The following is a 26,987-nucleotide window of genomic DNA, read 5'->3' as shown; positions in this document are numbered from 1 at the left end:
CAACTTTGTAGGCTGCAGCTGTGACAATTCACATGAAGCATTGCCAAAAATCTATTTCTCTCGTCCCCAACTTATGTAAATTTTCAGTAAACTATTTGAGTGGATATATTTTATTTCACCACTAATGGTTCTTACACATTTCGAGACAGTTAAGCGACTGATTAGTTGAACTTATCGTTTGGTTCGACACATTCTTCCTTAAGTACTTGCAATGAATGTACGGCGGCTGTTGTTTCTTCTTCCTCACTTCTTCGAATTACCTTAGCGGTAAATTTGCATTATTTACAGAATCTCGCTGTTTAATCTGTGCATTTCATTAATTTAATTGGATAATATGATCACGAAAATGAACTTTCCGAACTAAAATATATCCAAAACTAACATTAAAGTATGAATAATAATTAAAGAACCTCAGTTGGTATGCCAACAGTTGTAATCATTTCCGTCCCTGATGTTGTGTCGTAATGATTGGTTGAGAACAATGATTGGGACAAAACATTATTCGCATTCAAACCTGTACATCAAATTACAGCATAATTCGAATAAGTCCTTTCGTATAAGTAGAAAAGTACTGAGAGATAAAGACCAGAGAAATAAATATTATATTATGAATCCTGACTGCTCGCTGTTAAATGACATTTTAAATGATGGAAAAAATACCTGAAAGAGAAATTTCCTGAGATGTATCATATTGAGTTCCGGTATTCCATGCATATAGTTGATCATCATTCACTGAACCGACCGATGAAATAACGTTATAGGGATGGACCAGATCACTAACTGTTTCAACGGTCGAACTGAACAAACTGCTTGCTGGAATTTTCTGGTCATATAGGTTTAAGCCTTGCCAGTACAGAAACGATTCTTTCGATTTTCGCGATATTTTTCTACATTAACACTGGGAATTGTTTTAAGAAAACTAACTTCATGATATATCCGAACATTTGAAATTCATAAACAAAACCTACCGGAATTGGAACTTCCGTATGTACGGCTACCTCTGTTATGATGATTGCCCAACTTTTTCGATGTTACAGGTTGTCGTAGAATGCCATCCGATTTTTGTTTCCGTTTCCGTGTTTGCAGAGTACCCTCTTTTTTCATTGATATTGGACGTTGCACTTGATGTAGTTTAAAATACAATCCGCAAGCACTAAATAAAATAATAAAGCGATTAGAAGATGCGAGAAGCTCCGATTGTTAGAAGTAACTTGTGTGCAAAGGATAAGCTATCAGTGTGACACTACGATTATAATTCTTGAAATAAATTTTATGATAGAATAAAGATTGATTGAAAACGCACTTGCATACCGGATGTCCATCAGCATCCCTTCTCCACAATGTTGTGTTAGTACCTCTGCAGTTTGCGCAAACCAAGCCTTGCCTTCGCTGCGAATTATGTTGAGGCTAAAAATCTATAGCCGATTCCACACTATGTGGAATACATCAAGTGAAGAATTTTGGAAAAATAAATTTGTGTCTCAATCGTTTTTGTAAAATTAATATGTATCTTGAAATCTTTAATCATCGAAAAAGTCAATTTATGAATCATAGAAAGTTTAGAAAACAAAAGATTTTCCTCCCTTGCATTCTAACCTTTGACATATCGATATTCGCAGCTAGCAAAGGTTTCAAAACAAATGTATTATTACTTGATTTTTCCTTTGTAGTTGTCGATTTCGACTGCCAGAGGAATTAATTCGAATAGATTGCTGTTGTCCGCTCACTAATGCCTGTTCATTGTTCTCCGCAGTTCCGCAAGATGTGTTTAGAAATGGTGAATATGAAACAATGTGCTGAAAGATAAAAATTCAATGGATCTAGCAAAGGAGGGAATCTGAACTTATCAGAAAATTTGTTTTGGTTACTATCATTGTCGTCATATTTAATCATCCCAACGAATTTTGAAAATTCATAATTTCGATATCAACATTATGCTCTTTATTGTTGTTATCGTTAATTCCAAGGCATCTTATTTAAGAATTTACTTCAGCTGAACTATCATAATCTTTAATATATTCTAAATCAACTTTAAATTATCTAAAAGTTCTTTTAACCGCTTTATTTGCTTGTATCACTATTTAAAAGAATTTTATGAATTTACAGGCTGCGATTCCTTTTCCATATTCGTCCTAATATAGTGCTTTAAGAGATACCTGTGACATGTCTGGTCGAGTAGTGCTATAATGTATCATGAGATCGGATGCGCATTTGGTGCAAATTGTTGAAGTACCACTACATGCAATATCCGAAATATAAATACCGCACTGCTGACATTGTGCTGATGTGGTTACTGGTTGTATTGCAGAATTTGCAATAGTTCCATTTAACTGGAATTGTTCGGTTCATTTCCTGTTGTCTATGTGAATAAAATCTTTTTGGAGGATAAAAAATTTTGCTTAAGTTGAGAATGGGAAAAAATGGATCGCTCGATTTTATTCAAGTTTAGTTCAAAGTTACTGATAGCTTCGAGTGTAAGTAGAGTACCATTTCGTTTTCTTTCTTTGCAACATTAAATGTTCCTTTGGAATACTTGAAGAAATATTTTTTTTTTTCAAAGGATTTCAAGCTTGAAAAAATTGAATATATACCGTCTGGGGAGGAAAAACGCAAAGATTCCCATCCATACCAGTTCTTTGCGGTAGTTGGTAAGATGAAAGCGGATCATAATTAGTATTCATTCGAAAAGAATCATAACTACTGAAATTAATTAATAAATCTAAAATTTTCAAAAAGTTGAAAGGATTGAAGGTCTTGATGATTTTAAATCGAAACAGAAGTCTTTTTATGTAAAAGTTGATCCGCTGAAAATTTGAAGCTCAAAAACAACAAGTTGCGAGCAAAGAACCGATTGTAGCTTACATTGATTGCAGAATGATACGGTATTATGAGTTGCTCTCAGAGTGGTACAATTTCGGGTTTTCCCTTCTTATCCCAACTTTTTCCACAAAAAGAAATTATAATTAAGTAGATTAATTTTTGGAGAAAATTTTTTTTCATTTCAACTAAAAGTAAGTAATCAGAAGTCAGAGTTGTAGAACCTGGATAACTGTGTCGTAGCAGTGACAGCAGTATTATATGTTTGTATAGCAGTTGATGGCATTAGTTCAGTACCAAGAGTTTGCTGCATAAGATAAGCTTGTGAAGGTACTCCCGCATAGTAATATTGTGGTGTGGCAAGAGCTGCTGCTGCAGCTGTTGAACAACTGGGATATAGACTGACACCGGATTGACCCATCCATTCTGGATAATGGTGACATGAAACTGCTGTTGATAATTCTGAAAATGGTTGTGTTGAATTCTTTTGTACGCCAAATAAAGATAGTTTCAAATCTGTAGTTAATAAAAATAATTCATAGTTGCAATATCAAACTTATTTTTTATTAATCAATTGAAATATTTTAGTAGTATGATCATGGCTGAAAGAAGGAACGGAACTCTTGGAAGACTATGAATGCATAATTTTTGAAATATCTTATAGCATTTATTTCGAAAGTCTGATCGTTACAACACTCATCTGCTCCCTCTATTCAACTGAATAATATAAATTCATGAAAAAAGTTGCTTAAAGAAAATTAGCAGTTGACTGATGTTTAACTAAAAGTTTATTGCGAAGGTCGTGGTCTGGATGGTTCCTTACAAATTGAAATGAGTTCATATTAAAAAGGTCTTGAATGAACTGCACTTTTGGAAGATCTGGACAAAAAAAATCATGCCGGGAGTTTGCACTAGATTTGGTAGTAAGGATGAAAAATTTGAAGCATGAAATTTCGTCTCCGACATGCCATCATTCGGAATCACTGAGCTCGGCCCTACCACAACTGATTGACGGCGCATAACATTTGCTTCTGAAAAAAAAATTCTCAAGTCTTTTTTGAAGTTTCTGGAAATTTAGGTGTTTTGGACATGGAGTAATCTTGTTATCTTCCACAGAAAAAATTAAGAATATCAGGAATATTGTAAGGGAATTCCAAGATGTATCATCTCAAACTTACACTTTCTCAAGTATATTTAATTATAAGTAAACCTCTATAACATAGCAATAGATCCATCTTATAAGATTATTTCTAAATTTCTGCAGTTATTTTGCATAACGTCGCATTTTTCTTACCTAAACTTGCGCCAATTTCTCTTTTAATCGAATTTGGTGCTGACATACTCAGTGAGTTTTTTCCACCGTTATCCTTGTTGTTATTATCTTTACTGATGTCATTGTTATTACTAGGCGGTAACTGTGTAAATGAACTCAGATGACTCGCTGCAACAGCATTAGTATCTTTCATTGCAGATGATGTCCCGGGTCCATTCCAACTTTGGCTTGCCTCCATTTCGTCCCCTTTTTTTTTTTTGGGGAGATTTTCTTAAAAAATTATAATTTTCTTAAAAAAAAAAAAGGAAATGCATTTAAAACGTGATAATAATTCTTTCCATTGGTAGTCTAAGACGTTCAACGATGGAGCGCATATTTTTCTTTTGTTAAATAAGGCGATCACGTGAGTGTTCATCAGAACATCCGATAGTGTAATGATATGTTTTTCATGAAAATTAATCTGAAAGTGGTCCCGAAAGGACTCAAAGTGTTATTTGAGCCTGAAGAAATTCTGTCACTAGATGGCCAACCAAATCTTTACAGAGCAAATCAATTATTAACCTGATAATCTTCTATTAGTGATGAAAACAGTATATTATATCATACAACAATATTTGCTTCATCTAATTAATTGTTTATAGATTTGTTTTAAATATAACGGTAAAATTATTTATCATTTATTCATGAACACTGATCTCTCAGAATAAGAAGCCGTTGTCTTATCTTATCAACTTGCCAACAGAACTAAATAAACCAGTAAATGATAATTTATGACTTTGTTGCTAGCAAAAACTATTCATCAGATATTGAAATTATGAGTCTGATAATTGTATTGATTTTATCACTAGTGCAAAAAACTTCTTTTCCAAGATCTTTTTAACAGATTTACTTTTTCTACACACAAATGACAAAATTTTAAGAAAGAAATGATACGGAATTAGATTTAAAAAGCAAATTATTAAAATTATAAAGTTTCAAGTAATCAAATAGAAGAAAGAATAATCGAGAGAAGAAAAGTAAACAGTAATTTTAGTTGGAGGCTTCCGATGGATTGAATGATGACAAAATGATGGTAACAACTAGCGATGAAGACACGAATGAAGAAGAGGGGTAGGACAGAAGGAGAAGGAAGTTTGATTTGATGACTTTGCTACCGTAACCAATAGGATGCTCTCATTTCTTGAACCACTTAAGCACGGCTGAAGGGACTTTTATATTTGTGTTTTTCGAACGAAGCAAAACAGATTTGAAAACGATAAAAATTTGGACTTGTGAATATCGAGATCATTTTTTGCTCACAACAGTTTGGTATTCATTTAACATCTTGTCCACTTATTCCAATTACTTTATGATTACTTTGTTGTTGTTACCCATTGGTCAGCATCTCAATCAAATTCATCTCGTTCTCGGCTTCATTTAAGATCGCACTTACTTTGGTTCTTAAAAGGATGCATGCCACTTTCGAGTTGTAACAAACAACATGGTCAAGTGTTTTTTCAAAGTACAAACATTGGCATTCATAAAAATTCCGTGTCAACCTGAAGTCCCAGAAAGGTCATCCATTGTTGGCATTCTATGATTAGAATATCGTTTGTTTATTGTAATCTTGAATAATCAGTTTCTATCCTATCAATCAGTCCACAATCACCTTTGTTAAATCTGCATAGTGTCATCAGTTAGTGTATGCATATATGTATCTATATGTTATTTTTGCTAATGATAACCTATCAGCAGTACTGAAATGATTATCATCAACCGTAAAAGATATCTGTCGCCTCTTTCATCAACCATTGCATATCACCACTGATAAAAGTCGCTATCTCTCCCATTCCCGAATCATTTTATCACATTCGAGCACCTCTTACGCTGTTGCTTTCAGCTTTGTTCTTTTTCAAATTTCTTCTATCTTCACAAAACTGAGTTACATTCTAATTTTAGCAAGACATGTTTATGTTATACTGATCTAGCTGCGTTCATCACTGCCCATAATCTTGTCTATAAGCTTCATAAATCAATGTCCACTTACCGTTTAGTGAATCGATATATCGACGTTATTTGTTAATTAGATAGCTTCCAGTCTAGCTTATAATTAAATTATCCAGTATCGAATTGCATAGTTCGTCGTGCCAGCTCTCTTCATGCGAATCCTGAAATCAAGTCAAAATAGCTAAAAATGCTTAGATAATTACGCAGAATGAAGTAGAAAAGAGCCAAGGATGATATGTAAGGTCACGCTTAGGATTGCTTATTGTGCTAGTGTAGACGTAATATAATAACACTAATAATAGTATCATCTCTCCACTCATGCATGCTTTTTTGCACTTCAATGTTTGCATTTCTGTACAAGGATGGTCCAAAAAGATCAAATTCCTTTTATTTTTTTAAACAATTTCTTCATAAACTTCCAAATAATGTTGTCTACATTTTTATCGATACTGTACTTTTTGGCTCTCCTTTAGGTATGTGTTTATTCTCTTGTGAAATCATCACAGTACACAACCATGTAGCAATCTTTAGGATTTTATTGTACTGAAGAAAATAGACAATCAATCCATAACTATATTTTTGAACATTGTAATGTTTATAAGATTACGATATCTCAGAGAAGGCTCTGTATTGAAGCAATCAAAAAGTAACCTATGTTTGAAATTTCGTTTCTTTATGATTAATGCAGGGAATGCTAAAAATCATTTATTTCCATGGCATATTTATAAATGTGACAATGCAGAGATGTGCTACTTTCATCATTGTCTTTTTAAATAAAAGACAATCGTTTCAAAATGTCCACTTGAATTCCCAATTTAAATCTCAGCGAAAACTTCGTTGCTTGGTGTTCAAAGATTCAAAAAATTTATTGCTACAACATTACTATCTTTTATGAGCAAATATAGCAAACGTTTCTCTCTTCTTCCTTTTCTGGTATGTTGATGGTCTTATCAGTCACCAAGCAAATGATACTTGATAAGGATTTAGTATTACTATGTAAACAATTCAGAAGCGTACGAATATATTTAATAAGACACTATAATTCGTTTTCATTAAATTGCGTTACCAGTTAAACCAATCAATGATCATTTTGCACCAAAAATAATTTGCCAGTTTTTAATGTTAGCATAATTTTAAAATTACGCGACATATCGAATATTAGGGAAACGTGATGTGAAAGGTTATCAGTAAGCGTCTCTGACAAGCATGCATGAATGTATGTTTTCCATGAGTACAACTTCTCCTTTACTATTTTCGAGGATATTTCACTGTGTAACACTCTTGAAATACGGTATTAACTCATTCCAAAAATCACGATATTACTTGGCACTTGAAGTTGAAATTTTAGCAAAAAAATTGAGCGTATATTGAATTTGGAACTAAAAATGAAAAGAGAGCAATAGTTGATTCATAGTATAAGCCACGTATACATTGATATTGACGTCTACTCCGAATCAATCTGGAATCCACAGATATACACGTCAGATTGCACGACGAAAAATCTTTACAATGCATGCGTCTTTACAACCAGTCTTAATTTTACACATTGAGTTTTTTTTTTTTTTTTTTAATACTTGTACTGACCTATGCCAGTTTGTTTAACTCGTATTGAAACACTTCATTTTTCAGGAAGTTCTCTGGAAGTTCTGCTCTTATATTCAAAGAAAAAAGTGTTGAAGCCGAATGTATCATTCTTTTTGGATTATTGCGCTCCTTCATATTTTTTTAATCTGAGCAACTGAGATGAATCTATATATCTACATCATACACTGCAGAATGCGAACCATTCGCGCACATGTACTGTTTTTGATTGCAAGTTTTTCAGTGCCATTTTGTATTCCGAATCCTTTTGGCTATCCCAACATAAGAGTGATTAAGCATCTTCTAGAAAGAATGAATCACATGTAACGTAACGTATGACCGAATGTCACTCCATCCCTCTTACTACATCCATTTCAAGCGCATTTCAGATTATAAGCCCACATATGACCGCACCAGCGAATCTGCAGTTGTTAGTCTTAGATATGTAAGGAATACCGAAATTTAAATGAACAAACCTAGACATTTTCCTACCTAAGCTAGACTTCTATTTTGAAATATGAATGACGGACATGTTCGAATAACTTGATTTCGCAGGGTGTAACGACCGAAAAGCATAAAATAAGTTCAAGACAAACTGATCCAAAACTATTCGAAGCGCGTCCCTATTAACGCCTGGTTTATCACACCAACTTTTGAGATCTTCGCTCTGCAGAAAGTGTACGCCAAACATTAGCAATAATACTTGAAGGAAATATTTATCATAATAATACGGATATATAGTGTAACATTACAAGCAACATGAAAATAAGATAACTTTGAACCCCTTTCGCACAAAATTAGAATTCAAATCCCAAAAAATTAAATAATACCACGCCGGAAATTGTACATGTCACACTAAGAAACAGTTCAAAAAATGTCACATACATTATTCTATAACACACATAATTTCGTCGATGCAAGTCCGAACGAGTGCGAAGAATGAAAATGGAAGAATATGGAGGAAGTGTAATAAATTAAAACAAACATGATTTTGGTCGAACTTTTTCCATACTTATGAAATTCTTACTTTTCCACAAACTCCACATCATGAGATGATCCCTATGTCAAGATATGTAGATGCACTACTCGTGCCTAAATGGTTAAAGCTGTGAACATGTACACACATACAAATATGTACATACAAATACATATCCCACAAATACAATTTACAGCAGAAGAATTACTTTTAAGGTCTACCATTTCACAACAGGGCAGGAATCGACCCAGATAGTCTATTTCGACATTTAAGCAGCAAAGAAAATTCAGCAAAATTTTCATAAAAATTCAAATTTTATAATAAATGAAGAAATGTTCAAATTCTAAATTCATCATGGATTTCAGTTTTTAACAGGAAAAGATTTAAAACTTTACCTTGCCATGAACCTAACTGCACAGTAAGATTGTTTCTGGACAAAAAGCAATAGAATAAAAGTAGAGACATAAAAAAGTCCATTGCGGAACTTGAAAATGATTTTTCCTTCGTTAATTTTTCAACCATGAATAGATGCATAGTCTTATTTCATAAGATATAAAGGATATTTCCATGTTCTGCCATAGAAATAGTAAGATCAAGTGCAGTAGCGTCGCTAGAAAAAAAGAAAACAATAAAATATATCAGAAATATCTTAATTTCATGAAGCCACAAAGAGTAGCAAGAAGCACTTCGCATAACTACGTTTAAAAGACACTACGGTGCCAAAAAGTCCCCAAACTGCAAACTTCAACAAATTCAGTCTGAATTTCTCACTTTTATTTAGGAAAGGGAAAAAGGATAAATCTTAACTTCATGGCATTACAACATATTTTATTAAAATCAATTCACTCTCATTTCATCACATGCCACTTCGCTATTTCTGATGAAAACATCTGGAACCACGAATTTCACAAGAAATTATTTTAAAAATTCCATGGAAAAATTTTATTTGCAGATTAAATGTCCCCTTACAAAGGAGCAGCGACCCTTTGTTTTTGTAGATGAATATCAATCCACTTTCACAGAACTGTATATTTTTTCCACGAAAAAGAATGCTGACAAGAAACCAACTGCTCCTAAAATTATATACTATCAGGCCTAAAATTATATACCATCAGAAAAAAAAAAGAACAAGATAATTTACTTAATATTACTTATATTATCATGCGGCTAAACCTTGTATTTTTCAAAAAAAAGGGAAAGGATGCCCTGAATCCGAATCACATCATGTCCACGAAATTGATCCCACAACAAAATAAAAATTACCAGTTGCCAAAAAGAACATGAAGACAATGATGAAAGTATATGAGAAGTACAGGATGGTTGACACAGTGCCTGTTATAGTTAGTTTTGCCATGAAGTAATGAATACAGTAGATAAAAAGATATACTGCTGTAAAGCCTGAAGTCAAGAATGATCGCCACCACCAATGATAGTCCTGTAAAATACAGAAAATGAAATTTCAACGTTTAAACATGTGTCCAATCCCTAAGATCTTTAATCTTCATTCCTCAAATGCCAACAATGAATAAAAGCGACCTATACATTATGCATTTTGCAACAAGTATCCAATCTAGAGAAATCAAAAGCGAAAACTGAGTTTCCACTCCCTATTATTCGAAATCCACAATAAAGAACTACTGTTAAAACTATGGATTAAAAAAATGCGAAAACTTTCGTTGTCTCATTAAATAACTTGACAATAAATACATGATACTAAAAATAATATTTGCAAAGCATTAAAAATTAGTTTTTTTTTTTACCTCAGCACATAAATGGAAGTAGCAAAGAAGTACTGTAGCTTCGCTGCATGTTATGAACAGAATCAAGAACACAAGAAAGAGGAAACCAAACATGTAATATGTTTGATGGGCCCTGTAACAGAAAAAGACGCATGCATTTGATGATTCGGTAAAAAATATGGTTAGAAAAAGGATGAAGTTGCTGTGTAGGATAAAAAGAAAACTGGGAAAGTCAGCTTCCATATCTATCTCTATGAATAAAATTTATGAGAGAGATATCCCGCGAAAACAACTGAACTGTGCCTTCAGATATTCTGGATTTAATAAGTTAAAATGAACTACAAATTTCGATGCAAAGGTTAAATCCATAAGTCAACAACTCACCAAATGCTATTGAGAATAAAGAAAAGCTGAATAAAAATACATCCAAACGGAAGGATACCACCCATAAACATTCCTGCGATTGGTTTCGTGTAGAGTGATTGATCTGGCACTTGTCGCGGGATTTGATTTGTACGTACTGGATGTTCGATAGGCTGAAAGTTTTCAATCAGTAAGAAAGAAGTTCTCCTATTCTTCGAGATTTGACAAAATGTTAGGGTATTTGTCGCATTAGGGTTTTAATGTATTCTAGTGCTTTAATGTCTCGAGGATTTCCAAATAATTAATATATTAAACATGTGGAGATATTATTCGTATGTCTTAGTATATTAGACATCCAATTACGACTCATTACATTCATGCCGTACATGATTTATATGATTTATAGATTGTAGAACTATGGATGCAAAAAGTGTTGGAGAACAGTCTGATCGCATCTAACTGAAGATTGTTTTGAAAAACGATTCCGTGGACAAGAACTTTGTCCCAATGTCCTATCGGCACTCCTAAAGAGTAAAACAGTAATTCCAGTATAAAATTATCAAATCTTCTTACACGTCTTTTAAAGCCAAAATAGGATCCAATAAATGTTAGTGGAATAGAGACAAAAAGCCAAAGGATTAGAAGCACGATAAGTGTACCAAAAGGTACTGCTGCCGATGAACCTTTTGCCCATAACAACAGGTTCGAAATGAAAAACACCGCAAACACGATTCTGCAATAAAATACCTGGGAATTTCCATATCCATGTAGCAAAATTATCAAAACATCTTATTCATTTAAAAACATTGGCAAGAATGAAAGAGTAAAAACATACCCAGGAACAAGGAAGCTAGTCATTAATACATTAGTCTTCCATGCCAGGCCATTCATTGCTGAAAATTGAAATCTTTTTGCATTTTCCGGAATTCAGATGATTAATGATTTAAATGCATATTTCGACTGCTAATATAACTTGTGTTCGAACTTCCACAAAAAAAGATGCATAAATACTAATCATAGTTCGAAAATTGATTTAAAAAATGAAATAAACATGATGTCCTCAATATTAGGCCAGTATCTTCAAAAATCAGAAACAAAAATTCCTAATTATTGCAAAAACCCTTACTTTTGTAAAGTCTTGCAGATATATAACCAGCAACGATACCAAAAAAACATAGAGAATGAGTGCGAAGGTCATTAGAGATCCACGATTTGCCGGTGATAAGAAACCAAGACAGGCAAATACTACAAAATGAAGAGATACATATTTAAAATAATAGACCTTTTTTAAACCATTAGAAAAGAATTAACAAAAAACATGTAAAAGCTAAGCAATAGTTGTTAACAAAACCGGAATATTTTTTAAGAGTTATTTTTTGCAAAATCTGAGTCTAAAGATCAACAGAAAAATTCTCAAATCGCGAAATTCTTGATACTTGGTACATACTCTTCTAAGATATAAATCTCATCCGTCTAAGATTAACTTGGTTATCAAATACGATTAGCTGGAAGTTAAGGACACAAAAAGTCCTACAAAGCACCAAATATTTCCTAATTGGACAACATGCAGCCAGGGTTTAAGAAATCATGCAAGATAATAGTGATATGCTTATACCAAGAGTGACGGCAACCATAAAGAGCACTTGACATCCACTCCCCACAAACACAGAAAGAAACATAGCATATCGCGGTGGACGAAATACATCACCATGAACCAATTTCCAACCAAACTCTTCTTGAGCATCTTCCTCAAATTTTTTCGATTTCAAAATATGAACTTGAAATTCTTGAGAACATTTCGAAGATATGAGATCTTGAAAAGTTTACTGCTCTTTCCAACTTGTCCGACTCGAGGATACAATATATAAAAGTCCAAAATTTTACATCGTCCAAGCAATATGTCGCTGACTTTATTGGATTTCTGAATGTACACATTTTACGCTTTCTTTTTTTCTTTTTTTTGGGGGGGAGGGAGGGAAGGGGAGATATGATATATATCTTTTCAGTCTGGCTTTTGAGGACTATCGTCATATAATTCAAAAAACAATTAAACCTTCGAAAAAAAATAGGAAACAAACTAACCTCATTATCAAGCTGATTATATCGAATGATATCGCGATGTAGAGTCCGAAGAAGTATCATACCCACCTAGGATGTTAATGTTATTATTCCAGAATAAACAGCTTTTTAATTTGTATGCGTGAAGTAAAGAATGATAAACTACACCTCATCCAGCAGTATATTTCTAGATATCAATGAAAAGGAAAAATGTTCCCCACCCAATTATGAATCTATGTGAAAAACGGAAGCTTTGTGAGTGAAACAAAAAGGAATCTTTTGATCCAAGAAAAGAACTACCATTCCAGAAAGAAACAAAACGATAACAAGTGAATTCAGGATCGAAAACCACTGGATGTTAGGATGTGGAACTGAATCTAGAATATAATCCCATCGTGAAGACCATTTCACTTGAGTCGTCTGCAAATTTTTGTCACAAGCGATTACGAAGAAAGTTATCCCGATAGATTAACTCAGATTTTAAAATCGTATGGAATTGTAACGAGTTAAAAACAAAGCTAATAAACGCTAAAAATAGTTGCTTTTTGATGTGCACAGAATTCTTTCATCAATTTTCATGAAGATAAATGATTAAAAAAAGCAAACCTGCCACACAACAGAGTATGTATAAATAATTTTGTCAGGTTTTTCATTAGACTTTATAGGAAATGGCTGTGCAGTGATTCCACAATCAAGTTTATCTTTTGCTTTATGTTTGATGCTTCGTGGTTGTACTTTGATGCGAATAATTCGACCCCCCACATGTTCTTCCAAGAAATTTGGATCCTGACTCATGTTGCGATATTCGATCAGAATATCAACGTGATTGAAGATGTAGTAGCTATCGGGTTGTCTATAACGTGAATCTAAAACACATGCATCTTTCGGTCTACCATCACTCGTCACGTAACAACCCATCGGGAAACCTGTTGTACAGACATTCTGATTTTGTTGATTGATAAAGCAGAATGTCACCGGCATATTGTCCAATATCCTAAAATGGTTTACGTTATATACATATGTGGATGATTCAGGAACCCATTTCACCCCAAGCCATATACGATAAATTACCAAAATATAAGTTAATAAATCTCTCGATGACCCACTAGTCGTTCTAAATAGCATGATTTTAATTTCAATAGAGTTGATCCTGAAAGCCACTGAAACGTTAACAAATGGTGCTATTTTCTGTCACTGGTACATCATATGTTGTGGTCGTATGTGCCACTTATATGTGAGTGTTCATTAACAGTTAAATGAAATGCCAATAAATCTCATTAAAGTGTTAGAAATAATTTTTTTAAAAAAAACCAGTGATGTTGATAATTTAATTTCATTCCTTTCCGAAGCAACCACATTTTTTTCTGCGCATTTGGATCATTGTCGTTGTATTTTCTTTCACACAACAGTTTACACTGCATTTGTTCATTGAAGCTTATCTAAAAAACTACTAAGAGAGAAAATTCAATTATTTTGAATAGTTTTGACAATATATAGCGTCTTTCAGTACTACAGAATTGCATAATATGGAGAGATGATATGTATTATTTCGCTAGGCATAGTTTTATGCACGCTTTTTTCAGTGATGGCCTGAATGAGAATCACCAAACTATTCTGACATGGATATGAAAATAGGGAAAGATTAAAAGGGGACAATTTTAAACAACCGTTAATGTCATTGAAAATCTGCACTTCTTCAATTCCATCCCAAAAAAAGTCTGGAAATAATGAATTACAGTAACGCTTAAGTACTTTATATGGGCTAGGTCTAATTCGTTCTCCAAACAACACTTGGCCGAGATTCTCTACTGGCGATTCATTTTCACTGCCAATACAAAAATCGAAACTGAAATACACCAGAAATTAATATGAAAGTCCTTATGCAAATAGATGCTGTATATTAATTTAAAAATAAAGTAGTTACAGTCATAAAACAGTGAAAGGATTTACCTGTGATATTCAAATGGAATGACACTTTGATCGCTATCCAAACGATTCACGTAAAGAGTTATGTTACTCTAAAAATTGATAGTGTTTCGTAAGATTCAGTAGGAGTTGCATTACTTTTATGAACAAATATAAGCATTGAGCAGAACTAATAAAGTAAGTGTAATGTAAACGACAGAGCTACAAAACTACAAAATAATGTCAATAATGAAATGAGTTTGTGGCAGCATATCCTAAGTAGACAGATGTACTACAAACAAGGTGTACTTCTGACATGACCTAACAGCTGCAGTTAGGACTGTAATATATTTTAACTAAAATAATAGTTAACAATCATTTAAAATACATTCCAAAATATGAGAGTGAATCATACAAGACATTTTCGAAGATTTTTCACAAAAACCGTACTGGACACGATGGTTTCGCGACTTTCTGTTCACAAAAATTGACTGGTGCCAAACCAGGCAAATAGAAACCCATGCAAACATATGTGCAAACAAAAAACGAAATGATACCACTCACTCTTCCCATATTGAACAGCAAATCTTTAGCCTGAAATAGAGAGAAAGTGACCTATAGGTGGCATTAAACTGGGCATCAACGATACAAAGCCATCCTGAAAAAGAAATAATGTTCTGCTACTGATCAAGTAATGTTTCACAAAAAAAAAATCACCAGTAAATTCTAAACAAATACTCATTACCCATCTATTGCTGTATACCTATTTCAGTTTATTTTTTCAAACCTACAAGTCTTCAAGCAGCTCTAGCCACAAATCTCTCCCACATCTCAAATTTTACACAAAATATAAATAATATTGATCATTAACAAGTCCCACTAAAGCAAACGACAAACCACTGACACAAAAATAGAAGAAAAACAGCTGTCTGAAACTGTTTCAATTGCTCAGGCAATTAACACGTCTGTTTCAGTACATTCGTGCGTCACCTCTAGAATACACATTACTTTGAAATGACTTTGCCGTCTAATTGATATTTCATATTCTGTCTTGATGAGGGAAATGTTATAATTTATTATTCATGCATAAGTAAAAGAAATTTGCACAAAAAAGAAAAAGAACTACATAGAAATCTCGCTCTATTCACTTAGTTCCTATTACCACCACTTTTTCTCTTACTCACGGTCTTTGAAAAGGAATTAGTTACCGAATTTATGCAAAATATGGGAGATATAAATTAAATTGGTGGATTATATGCTATGTCCCTTGGCCAATTAACTTTACAGAAAGGGAAAGGTAGTACGAAGGTTCCTGGGGTTTTAAGGGTATCAAATGGAACTTTTTGTAGCTTAAAAAAAAGAGATATACAAACAACAAAAAAGTAATTCCGAAAAAGTCATCCCGTTCAACATACAAGTGGTAATCTAAGAAAACAGGAACATTATATAGAAGAACGGTAGAAGATATATTACAGGTACTATTTACTGAAGTTACTTGCGAAGGGGTTATCCTATACGTCAGACCTCGTGATCATAACCCCTGCTACGTCATCCTAACTAATTCATTCACTTAGGCAGAGAACAGAAACATCATTTAACGCAGCCATCGGACACACGACTGGAAAACATAAAGGTCATTACAATTTGCGGATGTAATGTCCACAGTTAATTGAGTATACGAAGTTAATGATATGTCGGGGTGATTCATCAACTTCTTCCTCTTCCATTCGTTCTACTCGTTATTTAATCACCCAATGTTGCGTTATCCTCCTCATCACTCTATTGTCATTCTCAAAATGTTTACGCATATATTAATTTACAATTGTCATCTTTCACATGTCTTTGGTGTCATAGCCCTGCAATGTGTAACACTTTCGTTACAGTATATGCTTACAGAAACACGCACGTGGTTTTCCTTGCTTCTTAACTTCGACAACTTATAATATCAAGGTGAGAGAGGAGGAAGAAGAAATTGTATTGCAAATAACAGGGATTCTCCACGGTCTCATTCGCAGTGATTGCTCTTATCGTACTATATCCTGCAGTGATTGAATTTATATCCCGCGTTATCTTATCGTATATATCCCACGGTGATTACGCTTATCGTACTGCATCTGTTGAAATTGGGCATCAGATTAAATTTTACTTATGCAATAAAAAGGAAAGGTGGCAAAATCGGCCAGCAAATCGTTTTTGTCCACATTGCATTTAGTTCCTTTCTATATCTAACAAAAGATTGCATAACTGAGTCTAAGATGTGTCCATGTCCATCTAAGATGTATCCAGAAGAGATAAGCAACTTAGAAAGGTAATCTCTTCTCAATGAATTAGTTGCATTGGCATAATGTAATTACTGCGTTCAAATCCGAATTTACTATCATATTTTTGATAACTCTTAAACAGTCAATGAAACGGCGATGAAAGCAGTTGTGGTGTTTTTAGTACACGTGTGGGAAGGTAAGTTGCAAATGTTTTACAAAGGTAAGTTGCAAATATTTCACGAGGATTCTTGCCACGCGCGGGTTTTATTCAAAGTATTACTATATATATGAACTGTTAACGAATAATTCGAGTGTATCACCACTCAATGGTTTACTAGCTGGATTGATAGTCATTGGTGGTCGATTATCATAAAGCACCGGCGATTGGAGAAGAATGATCAGGGTACCACATACATTGATCACACTGAAAATCATCAGCATCAATCGATCTAGTACCATTGATATGTAGCACCAGTCCTCCGACACCTGCATTTTTACCGAATTTGAAAACTTGTTAATCATCGAGACAAGTACAAAAGGAAAATGTATATATAAAATTTGAAATTAAAGAGCAACTTGCATGTACAGAATAAAAAGAAGACGCACTTGATCATCTTTCTTCATAGCTCGGAAATGGTCAGCAATAAACGATACATTATCGATCATGCGACGAATTAAATCTGGATGCATCCCACGAAGTTGTGCTAGCTGAGACAGTCGCATTTGACCGTCGATTAGATTGCTGATCGATAAGAAATAAGGACTTGCTCGACGAGATGTTAAAGATGATAATAAATCTACAATGCAAATGTTTTTGATATTCCCTTTGATTAGAAGAGACAAAAGCATATTACAGCTTCTGAGGAATTTATTATTGCGAAGTTCGGAAATTTATTTTCTGCATGAAATCCCTCAAGAAGTTACAAAAGATTGCTAATGTAGACATTATGGTGTGATAGATATTATTTTGTACATGGCTTATTTTCAAATTTTGAGTTTTATTAAATGGAAAGAGCCAATTCAAACACTTCCAATAGTCCTTTAACCGAACTTTCATTTGTGACTTAATTGGCTTCGAGTCGAAAGAATCTAAAACTTTTTTAAGTAACCTGGCTTACCTGATGATCTATTGCTGCTTTCCTCGGAAGTATCATCCTCTGGTGGCTTGATGAACAAATATTTGGGTAGTATTTTCAAAAATATGTGACGCATCCATTTCGGCATGGGATGAGTGGTACCACCTCTGGAAGGAACGAATTCTGAATTCAGTTTCCTGAATTAGCTTTTCCAACAGAAATATTGGACAAAAGGACGTATTATGATTAAATACACCATTAAAATAAGTCAAAGAAGGATGTGTATATAATGATATTTGTTGCGAACTCACATTACAGAAATAAAAAGAACCTGAAACCTGTGTTTTACCTATCATAATTTATTGTAAGAGTTTCAGGGAACGAAAGATTGATTGTAAATGTTATTTAAAAATGTCAAAATTGACTGAATATTGTGTCAAGTATTGTGTAAATCTCTTTTTTACGTTATTGTTGGCTACTTTTATAGGTTTAAGATGTACTCAGCATACTTTGATTAATAGTCATAATTGCTATGATAAGATGACGAAAAGGTTATAGTGAGAATAAGGCACGAGAGAAAAACAATAAATACGGGTTTGAAGAGAATATCGCAAGAAGCTGTTTACAATGGCAGGATGCAAATAAAAAAGATATTTACGTGAAAACCGATTTTATTTTTGATGGGACGTCATTTTGATGATAACTGAATATGGCATAAACGGAAGATTGTTTCGGATGAATAATAATGCCATCAACGATGAAGAGCAAAACAGAACCAAGATGAAGAGAATTAAAATGGATGTGTTTAAAGTAAGCTAGTAAGCTAGTAAGGTTTATTCTAATATTTCTTATTTGAATTTACCTGATCTTTCTCAACCGAAAAGTAGCGTGGACCTTCTATGTTGGATATATTAGGTAACTGTGCAAAGAATGCAACTTACCCTTACTTTTCAATTGTGTACTGTAGTAGAAAGTGACACAAAACTAGTTGATATACAAATGGAGCCTTGAAAAAATAGACTTCCCAATCATTTTAATAATTGGAAGTTTATATGCCTCAGTCATTGATTGTTGTTAAACACTTTTCATCTTTTGTGAACTACAGTCCCATTGTATCTTTCTACACGTATAATTAAATTTCAAAACAGGGAATAGATAAAAATAACATACCGGCGGTAGTAGCTTACAGTTAGTACGGATAAGAGGATAGATGCGGAAACAAGAAACATGGTAAATAAAAGATATTTTCCAATCATTGGTATCACCATTGATGTTGGAGGAATGAGATCAATGAGGACCAAGTAGAACACAGTTAAGGTAACCAGTACTGCTATCGAAAATGAAACTTTGTGTTCAATACCAGGAATGTAGAAAACGAAAGTGGTCAAAATTGCTGAAACAGAATGAAATAGACAACATACTTATTATGATATTCTAATACTCCATCTTAATGTTGTTTCTCATTCTATAAAAAAAAATTCTTGCTCTCTCTACACTCAGCAATATTAACAAATTATTAAACAGAATTAAAATGAGATCTACCTATCAGCATGCATGGAATGACCAGGTTGACAGTGTAAAAAAGTGTTTTACGACGTATTGATAGATTGAAGGTAATATCGATATAGAATTCCTGTCCACAACAACCGGGATACAGGCGTTCGTGTCGTCGACTTGTTAAACTTATCAGATCCCACTCACGACTCCTGAAATAAGATTATATTTAAAAAAATTTTTTATGCATGAAGTATTAAGCAGAAATTTTAACAGGTTTAAAAACCGATCGAACAGCACATAAAAATAGCACATGGGAAAGTAGAGAACTTACGGATAATAAGATGATAAATCCATCCCCTGTTCCAGAAACTGATATTCTTTTCCATTTTCATCGTATTGTGTCTCGATATTATCGGTCGGATTAGTCTTGAAAAACTTATGTTCAAAAAATAGGCCCCCACAAAAGTGGCTGATACTTTCAGGATTTTAACTGTTTATGTGAACTTTACTTGTGCCTTCAATGATCGATCGCTTGATGTTATCTCATTCTTTTACATTTTTCTTCAAACTTTATTGACATACTGATTTAGTGATCGAATCCCTGAATTAATATTTTATAATTTTTTTTATTTATTGAAATCTCCAAAATTTACCGGTAATTGTCGAACATCAATTTGGAAACCGTTGTAAGACCAGCCACCAAATTTCATTGAACATGATTGCTTATCATATGGAAAATATTCGATATCTATCTTAAAACAAAAAAGAATTTGCGTTTTGACAGTTAAAGTTTCAAGAAACTACGAAATAAAACTTGAAAAGATTTGAATATAAAGTTTGAAGTCTTTCCAGTAATTTAGCTCTTAATTTATCTAAAAGCGGTTAAATTTTAAATGTTTGAACCAATATTCTACGAGCAGCAACAATCTTTTGTACATCATGGAAACATCTGAAGATTCCAATAGAAATCAGAAACAAATACGAATGTCAAGGAGAGGTATTTGTAAATTTAATAAATTAGCATCGCATAACCATAGGTATAAAGCCTACAGGACAAAATGATTTATAAATGCTCGGTGGTTTCCAAACCACAGCACCGGTATAGTAAACTAAAGCATCACTCATGATCGTTATGTGCGGTTCGCCATCTGCACTGAAATGAAACAAAGATTCGATTTCATTTTGTATTTTACAGTATAAAAGAGCAAGGTAGAACTTCCCCCGTTTAGAAGAGGGCTAGCAATATCCACTGTAAGTTGTTAATGGACTATTACCAGTGAGTGGTTTCAAATTTCAACTATTTTACTTGTTATACAACAGGATATCTGGAATCCATATCTGATCTGATGGAACATGAAGTTTTCGAATATTATTCCATTTTTCCGGATCCCACGTTAGCTTGTAATCATTCCATTGCTATAAGTAGACAAAACTGGGATCAAATTTTGTTTAAGATCAAGACCAAATACCTGGAAGTCCAACAGCAATTTTTCAAAACGTATTTAATTCAACATTAATATTAATTTAAAAAAAAAAACCAATTTCGAGCCATAAATTGGTGGTAAGCACTTGATTCACTTCATCCTGAAAGCAAATTTGTGCCAATATAAAATCAAATGTAAATGGCTACTGAAGTAGAGTTTTTAAATGATTTAAATGATATGACTTTTGACAGGCTATCTTTTCATCCATACTTTCTGAGAATTTACAATGATTTTGTAAAAATTATCTCGAAAAAAATTTCTTTTACAGTCGCAATAAATGGAAAAAATCAAATGCAATCGATCATTTAGAATTTCTCCCCTCAAAATTGCCAGCAAAATAAATTGGAATATTTTAAATTCTGGAAAAGTATTATCAACTGACCTAAATTAAAATGTCATTCTTTATTTTTAGTTCGTTTTTTTAGGAATCGGGGGTATATGGATCAATGAAGAAGAGATATCCTTCCGTAACGGTGCAAATATGCAGAGTTGCTCCGACACAGTGCCCCAGTATATCGGGAATAGATAAAAATAGTTGGTTTAATTGACAACATGATCACTGCCAACCGATCATCTCTTTAGCTTCTTACCTCCCAGATTCGCTCCCATAAAACTTCGTACAATTAATTGTCTATTTTAAATTTAACAATAATGGTTTATTGTCAAGCTTACTTGATGCTTTGCAAATAACGAAAGTTAATGTCTGAAGAGAGAAAAGGTAGCAAACCTTAGTGCCGTGCAATAATAAAATGATAATTTAAAAAATTCATATCGAAATTAATTTCAGGAAAATGGCTACTGAAAATTATTTTTACTATTTGGCGGTAGGTACGACAATATTCGGTTCGATGACAGTTGTTATATTACTATTTGCTATTCCAACAATTTATTGGAAGGCAGGACAAGAGCGTTCATATGCTATAACAAAATCAGCTAGTTTCAAGGTATAAAATTAGAAACGCTTAAAAAATATTTTAAAAAATTTTTTAAAAAATATTTTGGAGAAAAAATATTTTGGAGATTTGAAATTTCTACAAATTTGTATCAAACAATTTGTGACACGCTGATGCTTTTTCTAAAAACCTTTTCCTTCTTCCACTACTTTCTCTGAAGTATGATCACCCATCCTCTGTTCTTTCAGGAAAAATCGGATAGAATATGGGCAGAAATGAAATCGGTACGTGAGGAAGTCGGGGTAGCTGTGGTTCTTCGACAGCGTCGTTCACAACTGTACATTTCTAGCGGTAGTAAACAGGTGCTATGCTCAGGTTGCATACAAATCGGGTTAGTCTCTGACAGTCATATTTAATTATATAGCTTCTTTCAAAATCCCTTTACCCAAAAATATTTCGAAAAAGTGACGACGAAAAAGGTGGCAAACGACATCATCACAGATTGGAAGAAGACGATGATCCATTATATGCATTGAATCGGGAAGCTTTAGTGATTTGGCTCCATATTAGACACTTCTCCCGCTGAGTTTGATATCGTGCAACGATTCTTTGCAATTTAAATCTTATAAACCGAGTTTCTTTTTTTTTTTAAGAAAATTGGTACCGACTCAAAAAGTGCTAATTAGTCTTAGAAATATAACACTGAATAAGTGTAAAGTTTTAGATGCCCTATAGGCCCACCTGGCCTGAACGGACCTCCTGGTGAGGATGGAATACCGGGAATGGCGGGTAATCCAGGATTAGCAGGCGATGATGGTTATGATGTAGAGCTTACACCGGAGGAAGAGTTACCATGTGCAATTTGTCCTGCTGGGCCTCCCGGACAGAGGTATCATTATCCAGTTTACACTTTTTTGCATAAAACTTTTTTATGAAGATTGCAACTGTAAGAAAGTTCTTTCTCGGTGTGATCTGTACGATCAAACAAATTACAAAGATTATTAAAATTTGACAAATCGTCGAAGCATGTTCATTCCGATGATATTTTTAATGCTTCTTTCTCTTTTTCTAATTGCACTCTATTTTAGAGGACTGCAAGGCGAACGTGGACAGCTTGGAGAACCTGGTCGGCCTGGGGAACCAGGCCCACCTGGTGTGCCAGGGGAACATGGACCGGTAGGCGAGCCTGGTCTACCGGGATCACCCGGTCTCAAAGGTCCAATCGGCCTTCAAGGACCATCTGGGGAGACAGTCATATCTGGTACTGGAATTAAAGGACCAAAAGGACCACTCGGTCCTCCTGGACCAAAAGGAGCTACTGGGCCGCGAGGCAAACTGGCTAAGGAATCTGGTTTTGCCGGAAAACCGGGTAGTATTGGTCCTTTTGGATCGCCGGGACGACAAGGAAAAAAGGAGAAGAAGGACCATGGGGACCACCTGGGGAACCAGGTTTGTTGACTTTTTTCTTCTCAAATTTTTGAAGTCCCAAGGATAATGAGGCATCATTTTGATTTCATGTTTTCATGCATTCCGGAAGAGCTTAAAGATTGATGTGGATTTTCAGGCCAGCCGGCAACGTATTGCCCATCGGACTGTGGTGTATCACAGATATTCGCAGCATCACTATCTAACGACTTTTTGCCAGCGATGAAAGAATAAGAACAGGCAAACAAATCCGGATTTCAGATTTTTTTAAGTGTATTAAAGAGCCAAGCAAGGTAGTGGCAAGGTATATTTCATTCTTGTCACTTTATCTTCTTGGCTTTGTTCGAAACTATGCAGCTCTTTCGTATGAAATTTGTTGACGGTGAACAAAAAAAAAGATTTGAAAAAAGCTTGGCAAATTTCTGTAAAAAGCATAACAACATTTAAGTTATCCCAAGAACTGTTCCTCAAATTATCATTCTACAGTTACAAAAACTAACCACATCGATAATTCGAATCAATGAAGCACCAAATTTAACTTGTACAGCATTGCTTGCATTCCGTACAGGTCTTACACTTTTGTTGTAGAAATACAATAAATCCTCATACAATTGGTCTGCGTAACGATTACTTGACAAATCACATACTGAAATGGTTGGAAAAGTAACAGAGAACATTTTTTGAAAATGATTTGCCCTGAAGTTCAAATGTTTTGAGTTATTTGACGAAAACTGGATGAGATTCGTTGTATTGTATTAGAATTATCACTGGATGGTAACCAGTAGCTGAACAGAAAAACTGATAATAAAACTAGACTTCCAATTCTTACCATGAAGTACTACAGTAATGAACTGCAGTAATGGTGCTGCATTCATGGTGAAAGGTCGTAAAGCCGTAATACTGACATTACTGGCCAAACGTTATGTCGTCCAGTAAAGTTGGTCAAATTGACCGACAATGTTCGGACTTAAACTCTGGTCTGTCTTAAAATCAAATTTGAAGTCAGTTCTCAATTTAGAGTGCACGCGTTTTCCGATGCTGGAGAACAATGAAGTGTGGATAACTGCGATCGATTGATGGGAATCACTGTTCTTAACAACTGCACAAAACTGCCAGAACAACTGCCACCTGCTGCCACCACTACTACTTTATTTTCCCAGTAGATTTCAACGATACATTCCTACAACTAGATATATGTTTATCACAGAATAAAAACTTCAAGCCTGCTACTAAGAAAAAAAAAGCCGTCCAGTTGGATATTGAAATTTTATTGGGGAAACTGAGGAGTATTATGTAAAACCAATGAGAACTTATACTTGGATCAACGTATGTTAGCCATTTGGGCTCAGAAATTTGTAATGCAAATTTCTCTTCTCCCATCAAAAGTCTCTTATTAAGGAATGTGTGGAAATATTGCTAAGATAAATCCATCTTCCCTCTTTAAAGTCTTTTCTCATTGAAAATGCAGCAATACAAATTCACTTTTCAATCAGTGAATTTTGTTTTAGAATTCTATTAAATTGGATAATTCATACAAAATTCGTGCTTTTTATATACTGCTGTTATCCCTGTCACTACTAACTACTTCCACAATAACAACTACTTCTATTACGCTGTATCTTATCAGGCTACTTCGAGATTAAAAAGAATGAGCGAAGAAGTAATTTCTCCTCCAAAAAAATCTAACTTTTGTTTGCTTTCTCATTCACAACTACTTCAATTTTTTATCCTGAAAAATCTAGTCTAGTCTAGATTTCCCTCATCTTTACTGGCTCGGTTTCTCCTTCATCTGTTTTTGTTGTTGTTCAATAAAAAACTTGTGTTGAAAATTCGAAATACTTGCACGACTGCTGCGTCAGCAATTCAAATTATCTTAATATAAAAATGACTAAGAGCTGATCGACCATTTAATTAGTGTTTGGTCCAGCGATCATTATTTTACAATAGCATATAAAGAATCTTCCCCAGCCCTACAAGTAAACCAATATCCAATTCCAATTCTACGTTATTATCATGATAACCTTCTTCATGTTGCTATCCTTGCTTATGATAATAAGCAGAGTGTACCGTTGGAAAATCCAGAACTGATCTCTCTTGACCAGAGTAACAATGTGAACACGATATCTTGGAGAGCTCTACGAATCAAACGACAATTTGGTGAATGTGGCCAGCATTGCTGTTGCACGACGTACGTTACTATTGCCTCACTCAAATAAGAAAAATTTTTATCAGTAACATTTCGTAACAAAGGCTGTTATTAAATTAGACCAGAAATCTCGACTACTTTCTCTACCTAAATTCATCTGATCAAATTCATTCAGACTCTAATATCCAGCTTACAGTTACGAAGTTGAAGATTGCTAGAGAGCTAGCATAAGCAAGGGATTTCCAAATTTAAATAAATTGACCTGTTTTCAGATCCAGGTGAAGAAATAAAGATTTAATTGATGAAAGCAACAGAATACAACTGCTCGTTGATAAAGCCTGACCCTTGAGTTGAAGTTTTTAGGCTTTGCTGCTGTACCCAGCGTTTTTCATCAGCTCCAGCAACTTTGCCACCAACACACCTGCCCATAGCACCTCTTTGTTGTCAAATAAGCCAGAGCATATGCTGTCAGCGACAGCCACTAGTCATTCAACCACCGCCACTATGTTGTATCCAAACAAGCCCAGTATTGGTACCACAGCAGCCGATACTTGCACCACTACCATTTTCGGCGGTTGGACAAAAAGCGGCAATACAATTACCGCCACAGATATTCTTACCGCCACAGGTTGGCAAGCCACAGTGCTGTAGCTGCTGTCCATGCTTTGGTAACGGACGAAAACGGCGTTCTCCGTTTTTCATTCTACATAAATGGGTGAATCGAAGTAAGCTATCTAATAATCAATATCAAATAGAAGCAACAGCTTAAATAAATTATAAATTTAGAAAGCGCTAACACTGAGAAATTGAATTCTGTGAAAAAAGAAAAGTGGAATGAAATAGTATCCATTGATTGTTTCATATTATATGTTAAATTTCCTCTTATAATCTTAAACTTCTATGATTTGCTAACATACACTCTTTCAGCAAAGCGAATTCTTCAACAAACTAAAAGATTACCAACGGCGAATGTCCCATTGTCCATTCATACTTGACATTATACTTGTAATTTTTAACCTTTAAAAATATTTGCATTTATTGTCGGGCAAAGATTTTGTAGTTTATTTTTTTGTGGTTTTAACTCCATTGCATTGATATTAGCCTTTTATACGATGTGGTACAATATCGCACTGAAACAATAACAAGGATGAAATGAACAATACACAATAAGTATTGAAGGATACTGAACGGTCTTATCCTTCATCCTGTTGAACTATCGTATTCCGCTTCTCTGCTGTTGTCAAATTGAGTATCTGACTATATGTCGTCTTTAATGATTCTCCGAGCTGGCGATTGAGTGATTGCTGCAGGAGCTGTCGGATTGAGCGAGTAACCACGAGTTTTTTCGGATTTGTTTACTGCCCATCAGGATAACTAATTCCAGCTCCTTATATAATGGAATTTCAGACACATTGGCTTAACTACCAGACTAGAGGTTCTCTACAATGTTCAAACATTTATACATAAGTTCTTTGCCCAATTCCGACAAAAGTTTGATTAATAGATT

At 34.2% G+C, this 26,987-nt stretch overlaps 7 protein-coding genes across 7 annotated transcripts; 1 reads left to right on the top strand and 6 right to left on the bottom strand.

Annotated features, from left to right (window-relative positions):
- Positions 1-161: 161 nt before the first annotated feature.
- Positions 162-4,328, bottom strand: LOAG_00900 (GATA zinc finger family protein; the record flags this gene model as incomplete). Its single annotated transcript, XM_003136440.1, has 11 exons — positions 162-260; positions 411-514; positions 661-813; positions 969-1,153; positions 1,304-1,407; positions 1,653-1,796; positions 2,157-2,330; positions 2,592-2,700; positions 3,042-3,279; positions 3,681-3,848; positions 4,112-4,328. 11 exons carry the CDS (start codon positions 4,326-4,328, stop codon positions 162-164), a joined length of 1,695 nt encoding a protein of 564 aa, XP_003136488.1.
- Positions 4,329-9,638: 5,310 nt separating this feature from the next.
- LOAG_16533 (hypothetical protein) lies at positions 9,639-11,626 on the bottom strand (the record flags this gene model as incomplete). The annotated part of the gene is made up of 6 exons (XM_020449187.1): positions 9,639-9,706; positions 9,897-10,068; positions 10,394-10,505; positions 10,757-10,908; positions 11,309-11,468; positions 11,571-11,626. 6 exons carry the CDS (start codon positions 11,624-11,626, stop codon positions 9,639-9,641), a joined length of 720 nt encoding a protein of 239 aa, XP_020307306.1.
- A 686-nt stretch (positions 11,627-12,312) lies between these two features.
- On the bottom strand, positions 12,313-15,278 carry LOAG_16532 (hypothetical protein; the record flags this gene model as incomplete). The annotated part of the gene is made up of 8 exons (XM_020449186.1): positions 15,149-15,278; positions 14,744-14,811; positions 14,546-14,639; positions 14,105-14,232; positions 13,400-13,787; positions 13,094-13,213; positions 12,818-12,883; positions 12,313-12,483 (listed from the first exon to the last, which is right to left on the bottom strand). Exons 1-8 carry the CDS (start codon positions 15,269-15,271, stop codon positions 12,313-12,315), a joined length of 1,158 nt encoding a protein of 385 aa, XP_020307305.1. The 5' UTR covers positions 15,272-15,278.
- A 1,960-nt stretch (positions 15,279-17,238) lies between these two features.
- Positions 17,239-20,918, bottom strand: LOAG_00898 (hypothetical protein; the record flags this gene model as incomplete). Its single annotated transcript, XM_020445582.1, has 9 exons — positions 20,839-20,918; positions 20,583-20,685; positions 20,186-20,284; positions 19,864-19,958; positions 19,578-19,741; positions 19,206-19,428; positions 18,078-18,202; positions 17,566-17,756; positions 17,239-17,445 (listed from the first exon to the last, which is right to left on the bottom strand). The coding sequence occupies exons 2-9, from the start codon at positions 20,655-20,657 to the stop codon at positions 17,239-17,241; spliced, it is 1,179 nt and encodes a 392-aa protein (XP_020303974.1). The 5' UTR covers positions 20,658-20,685; positions 20,839-20,918.
- An 889-nt stretch (positions 20,919-21,807) lies between these two features.
- LOAG_00897 (hypothetical protein) lies at positions 21,808-23,560 on the top strand (the record flags this gene model as incomplete). The annotated part of the gene is made up of 5 exons (XM_003136437.1): positions 21,808-21,960; positions 22,158-22,300; positions 22,634-22,798; positions 22,998-23,358; positions 23,474-23,560. 5 exons carry the CDS (start codon positions 21,808-21,810, stop codon positions 23,558-23,560), a joined length of 909 nt encoding a protein of 302 aa, XP_003136485.1.
- A 241-nt stretch (positions 23,561-23,801) lies between these two features.
- Positions 23,802-24,011, bottom strand: LOAG_00896 (hypothetical protein; the record flags this gene model as incomplete). The annotated part of the gene is made up of 1 exon (XM_003136436.1): positions 23,802-24,011. One exon carries the CDS (start codon positions 24,009-24,011, stop codon positions 23,802-23,804), a length of 210 nt encoding a protein of 69 aa, XP_003136484.1.
- Positions 24,012-25,969: 1,958 nt separating this feature from the next.
- On the bottom strand, positions 25,970-26,488 carry LOAG_00895 (hypothetical protein; the record flags this gene model as incomplete). The annotated part of the gene is made up of 2 exons (XM_020445581.1): positions 26,441-26,488; positions 25,970-26,183 (listed from the first exon to the last, which is right to left on the bottom strand). Exon 2 carries the CDS (start codon positions 26,180-26,182, stop codon positions 25,970-25,972), a length of 213 nt encoding a protein of 70 aa, XP_020303973.1. The 5' UTR covers position 26,183; positions 26,441-26,488.
- Positions 26,489-26,987: the final 499 nt, after the last annotated feature.

Source organism: Loa loa (assembly GCF_000183805.2).
Source record: "Loa loa unplaced genomic scaffold supercont3.7, whole genome shotgun sequence".
Taxonomy (NCBI): Eukaryota; Metazoa; Nematoda; class Chromadorea; order Rhabditida; family Onchocercidae; genus Loa; species Loa loa.
This window is presented reverse-complemented; position numbering and strand designations above follow the sequence as displayed.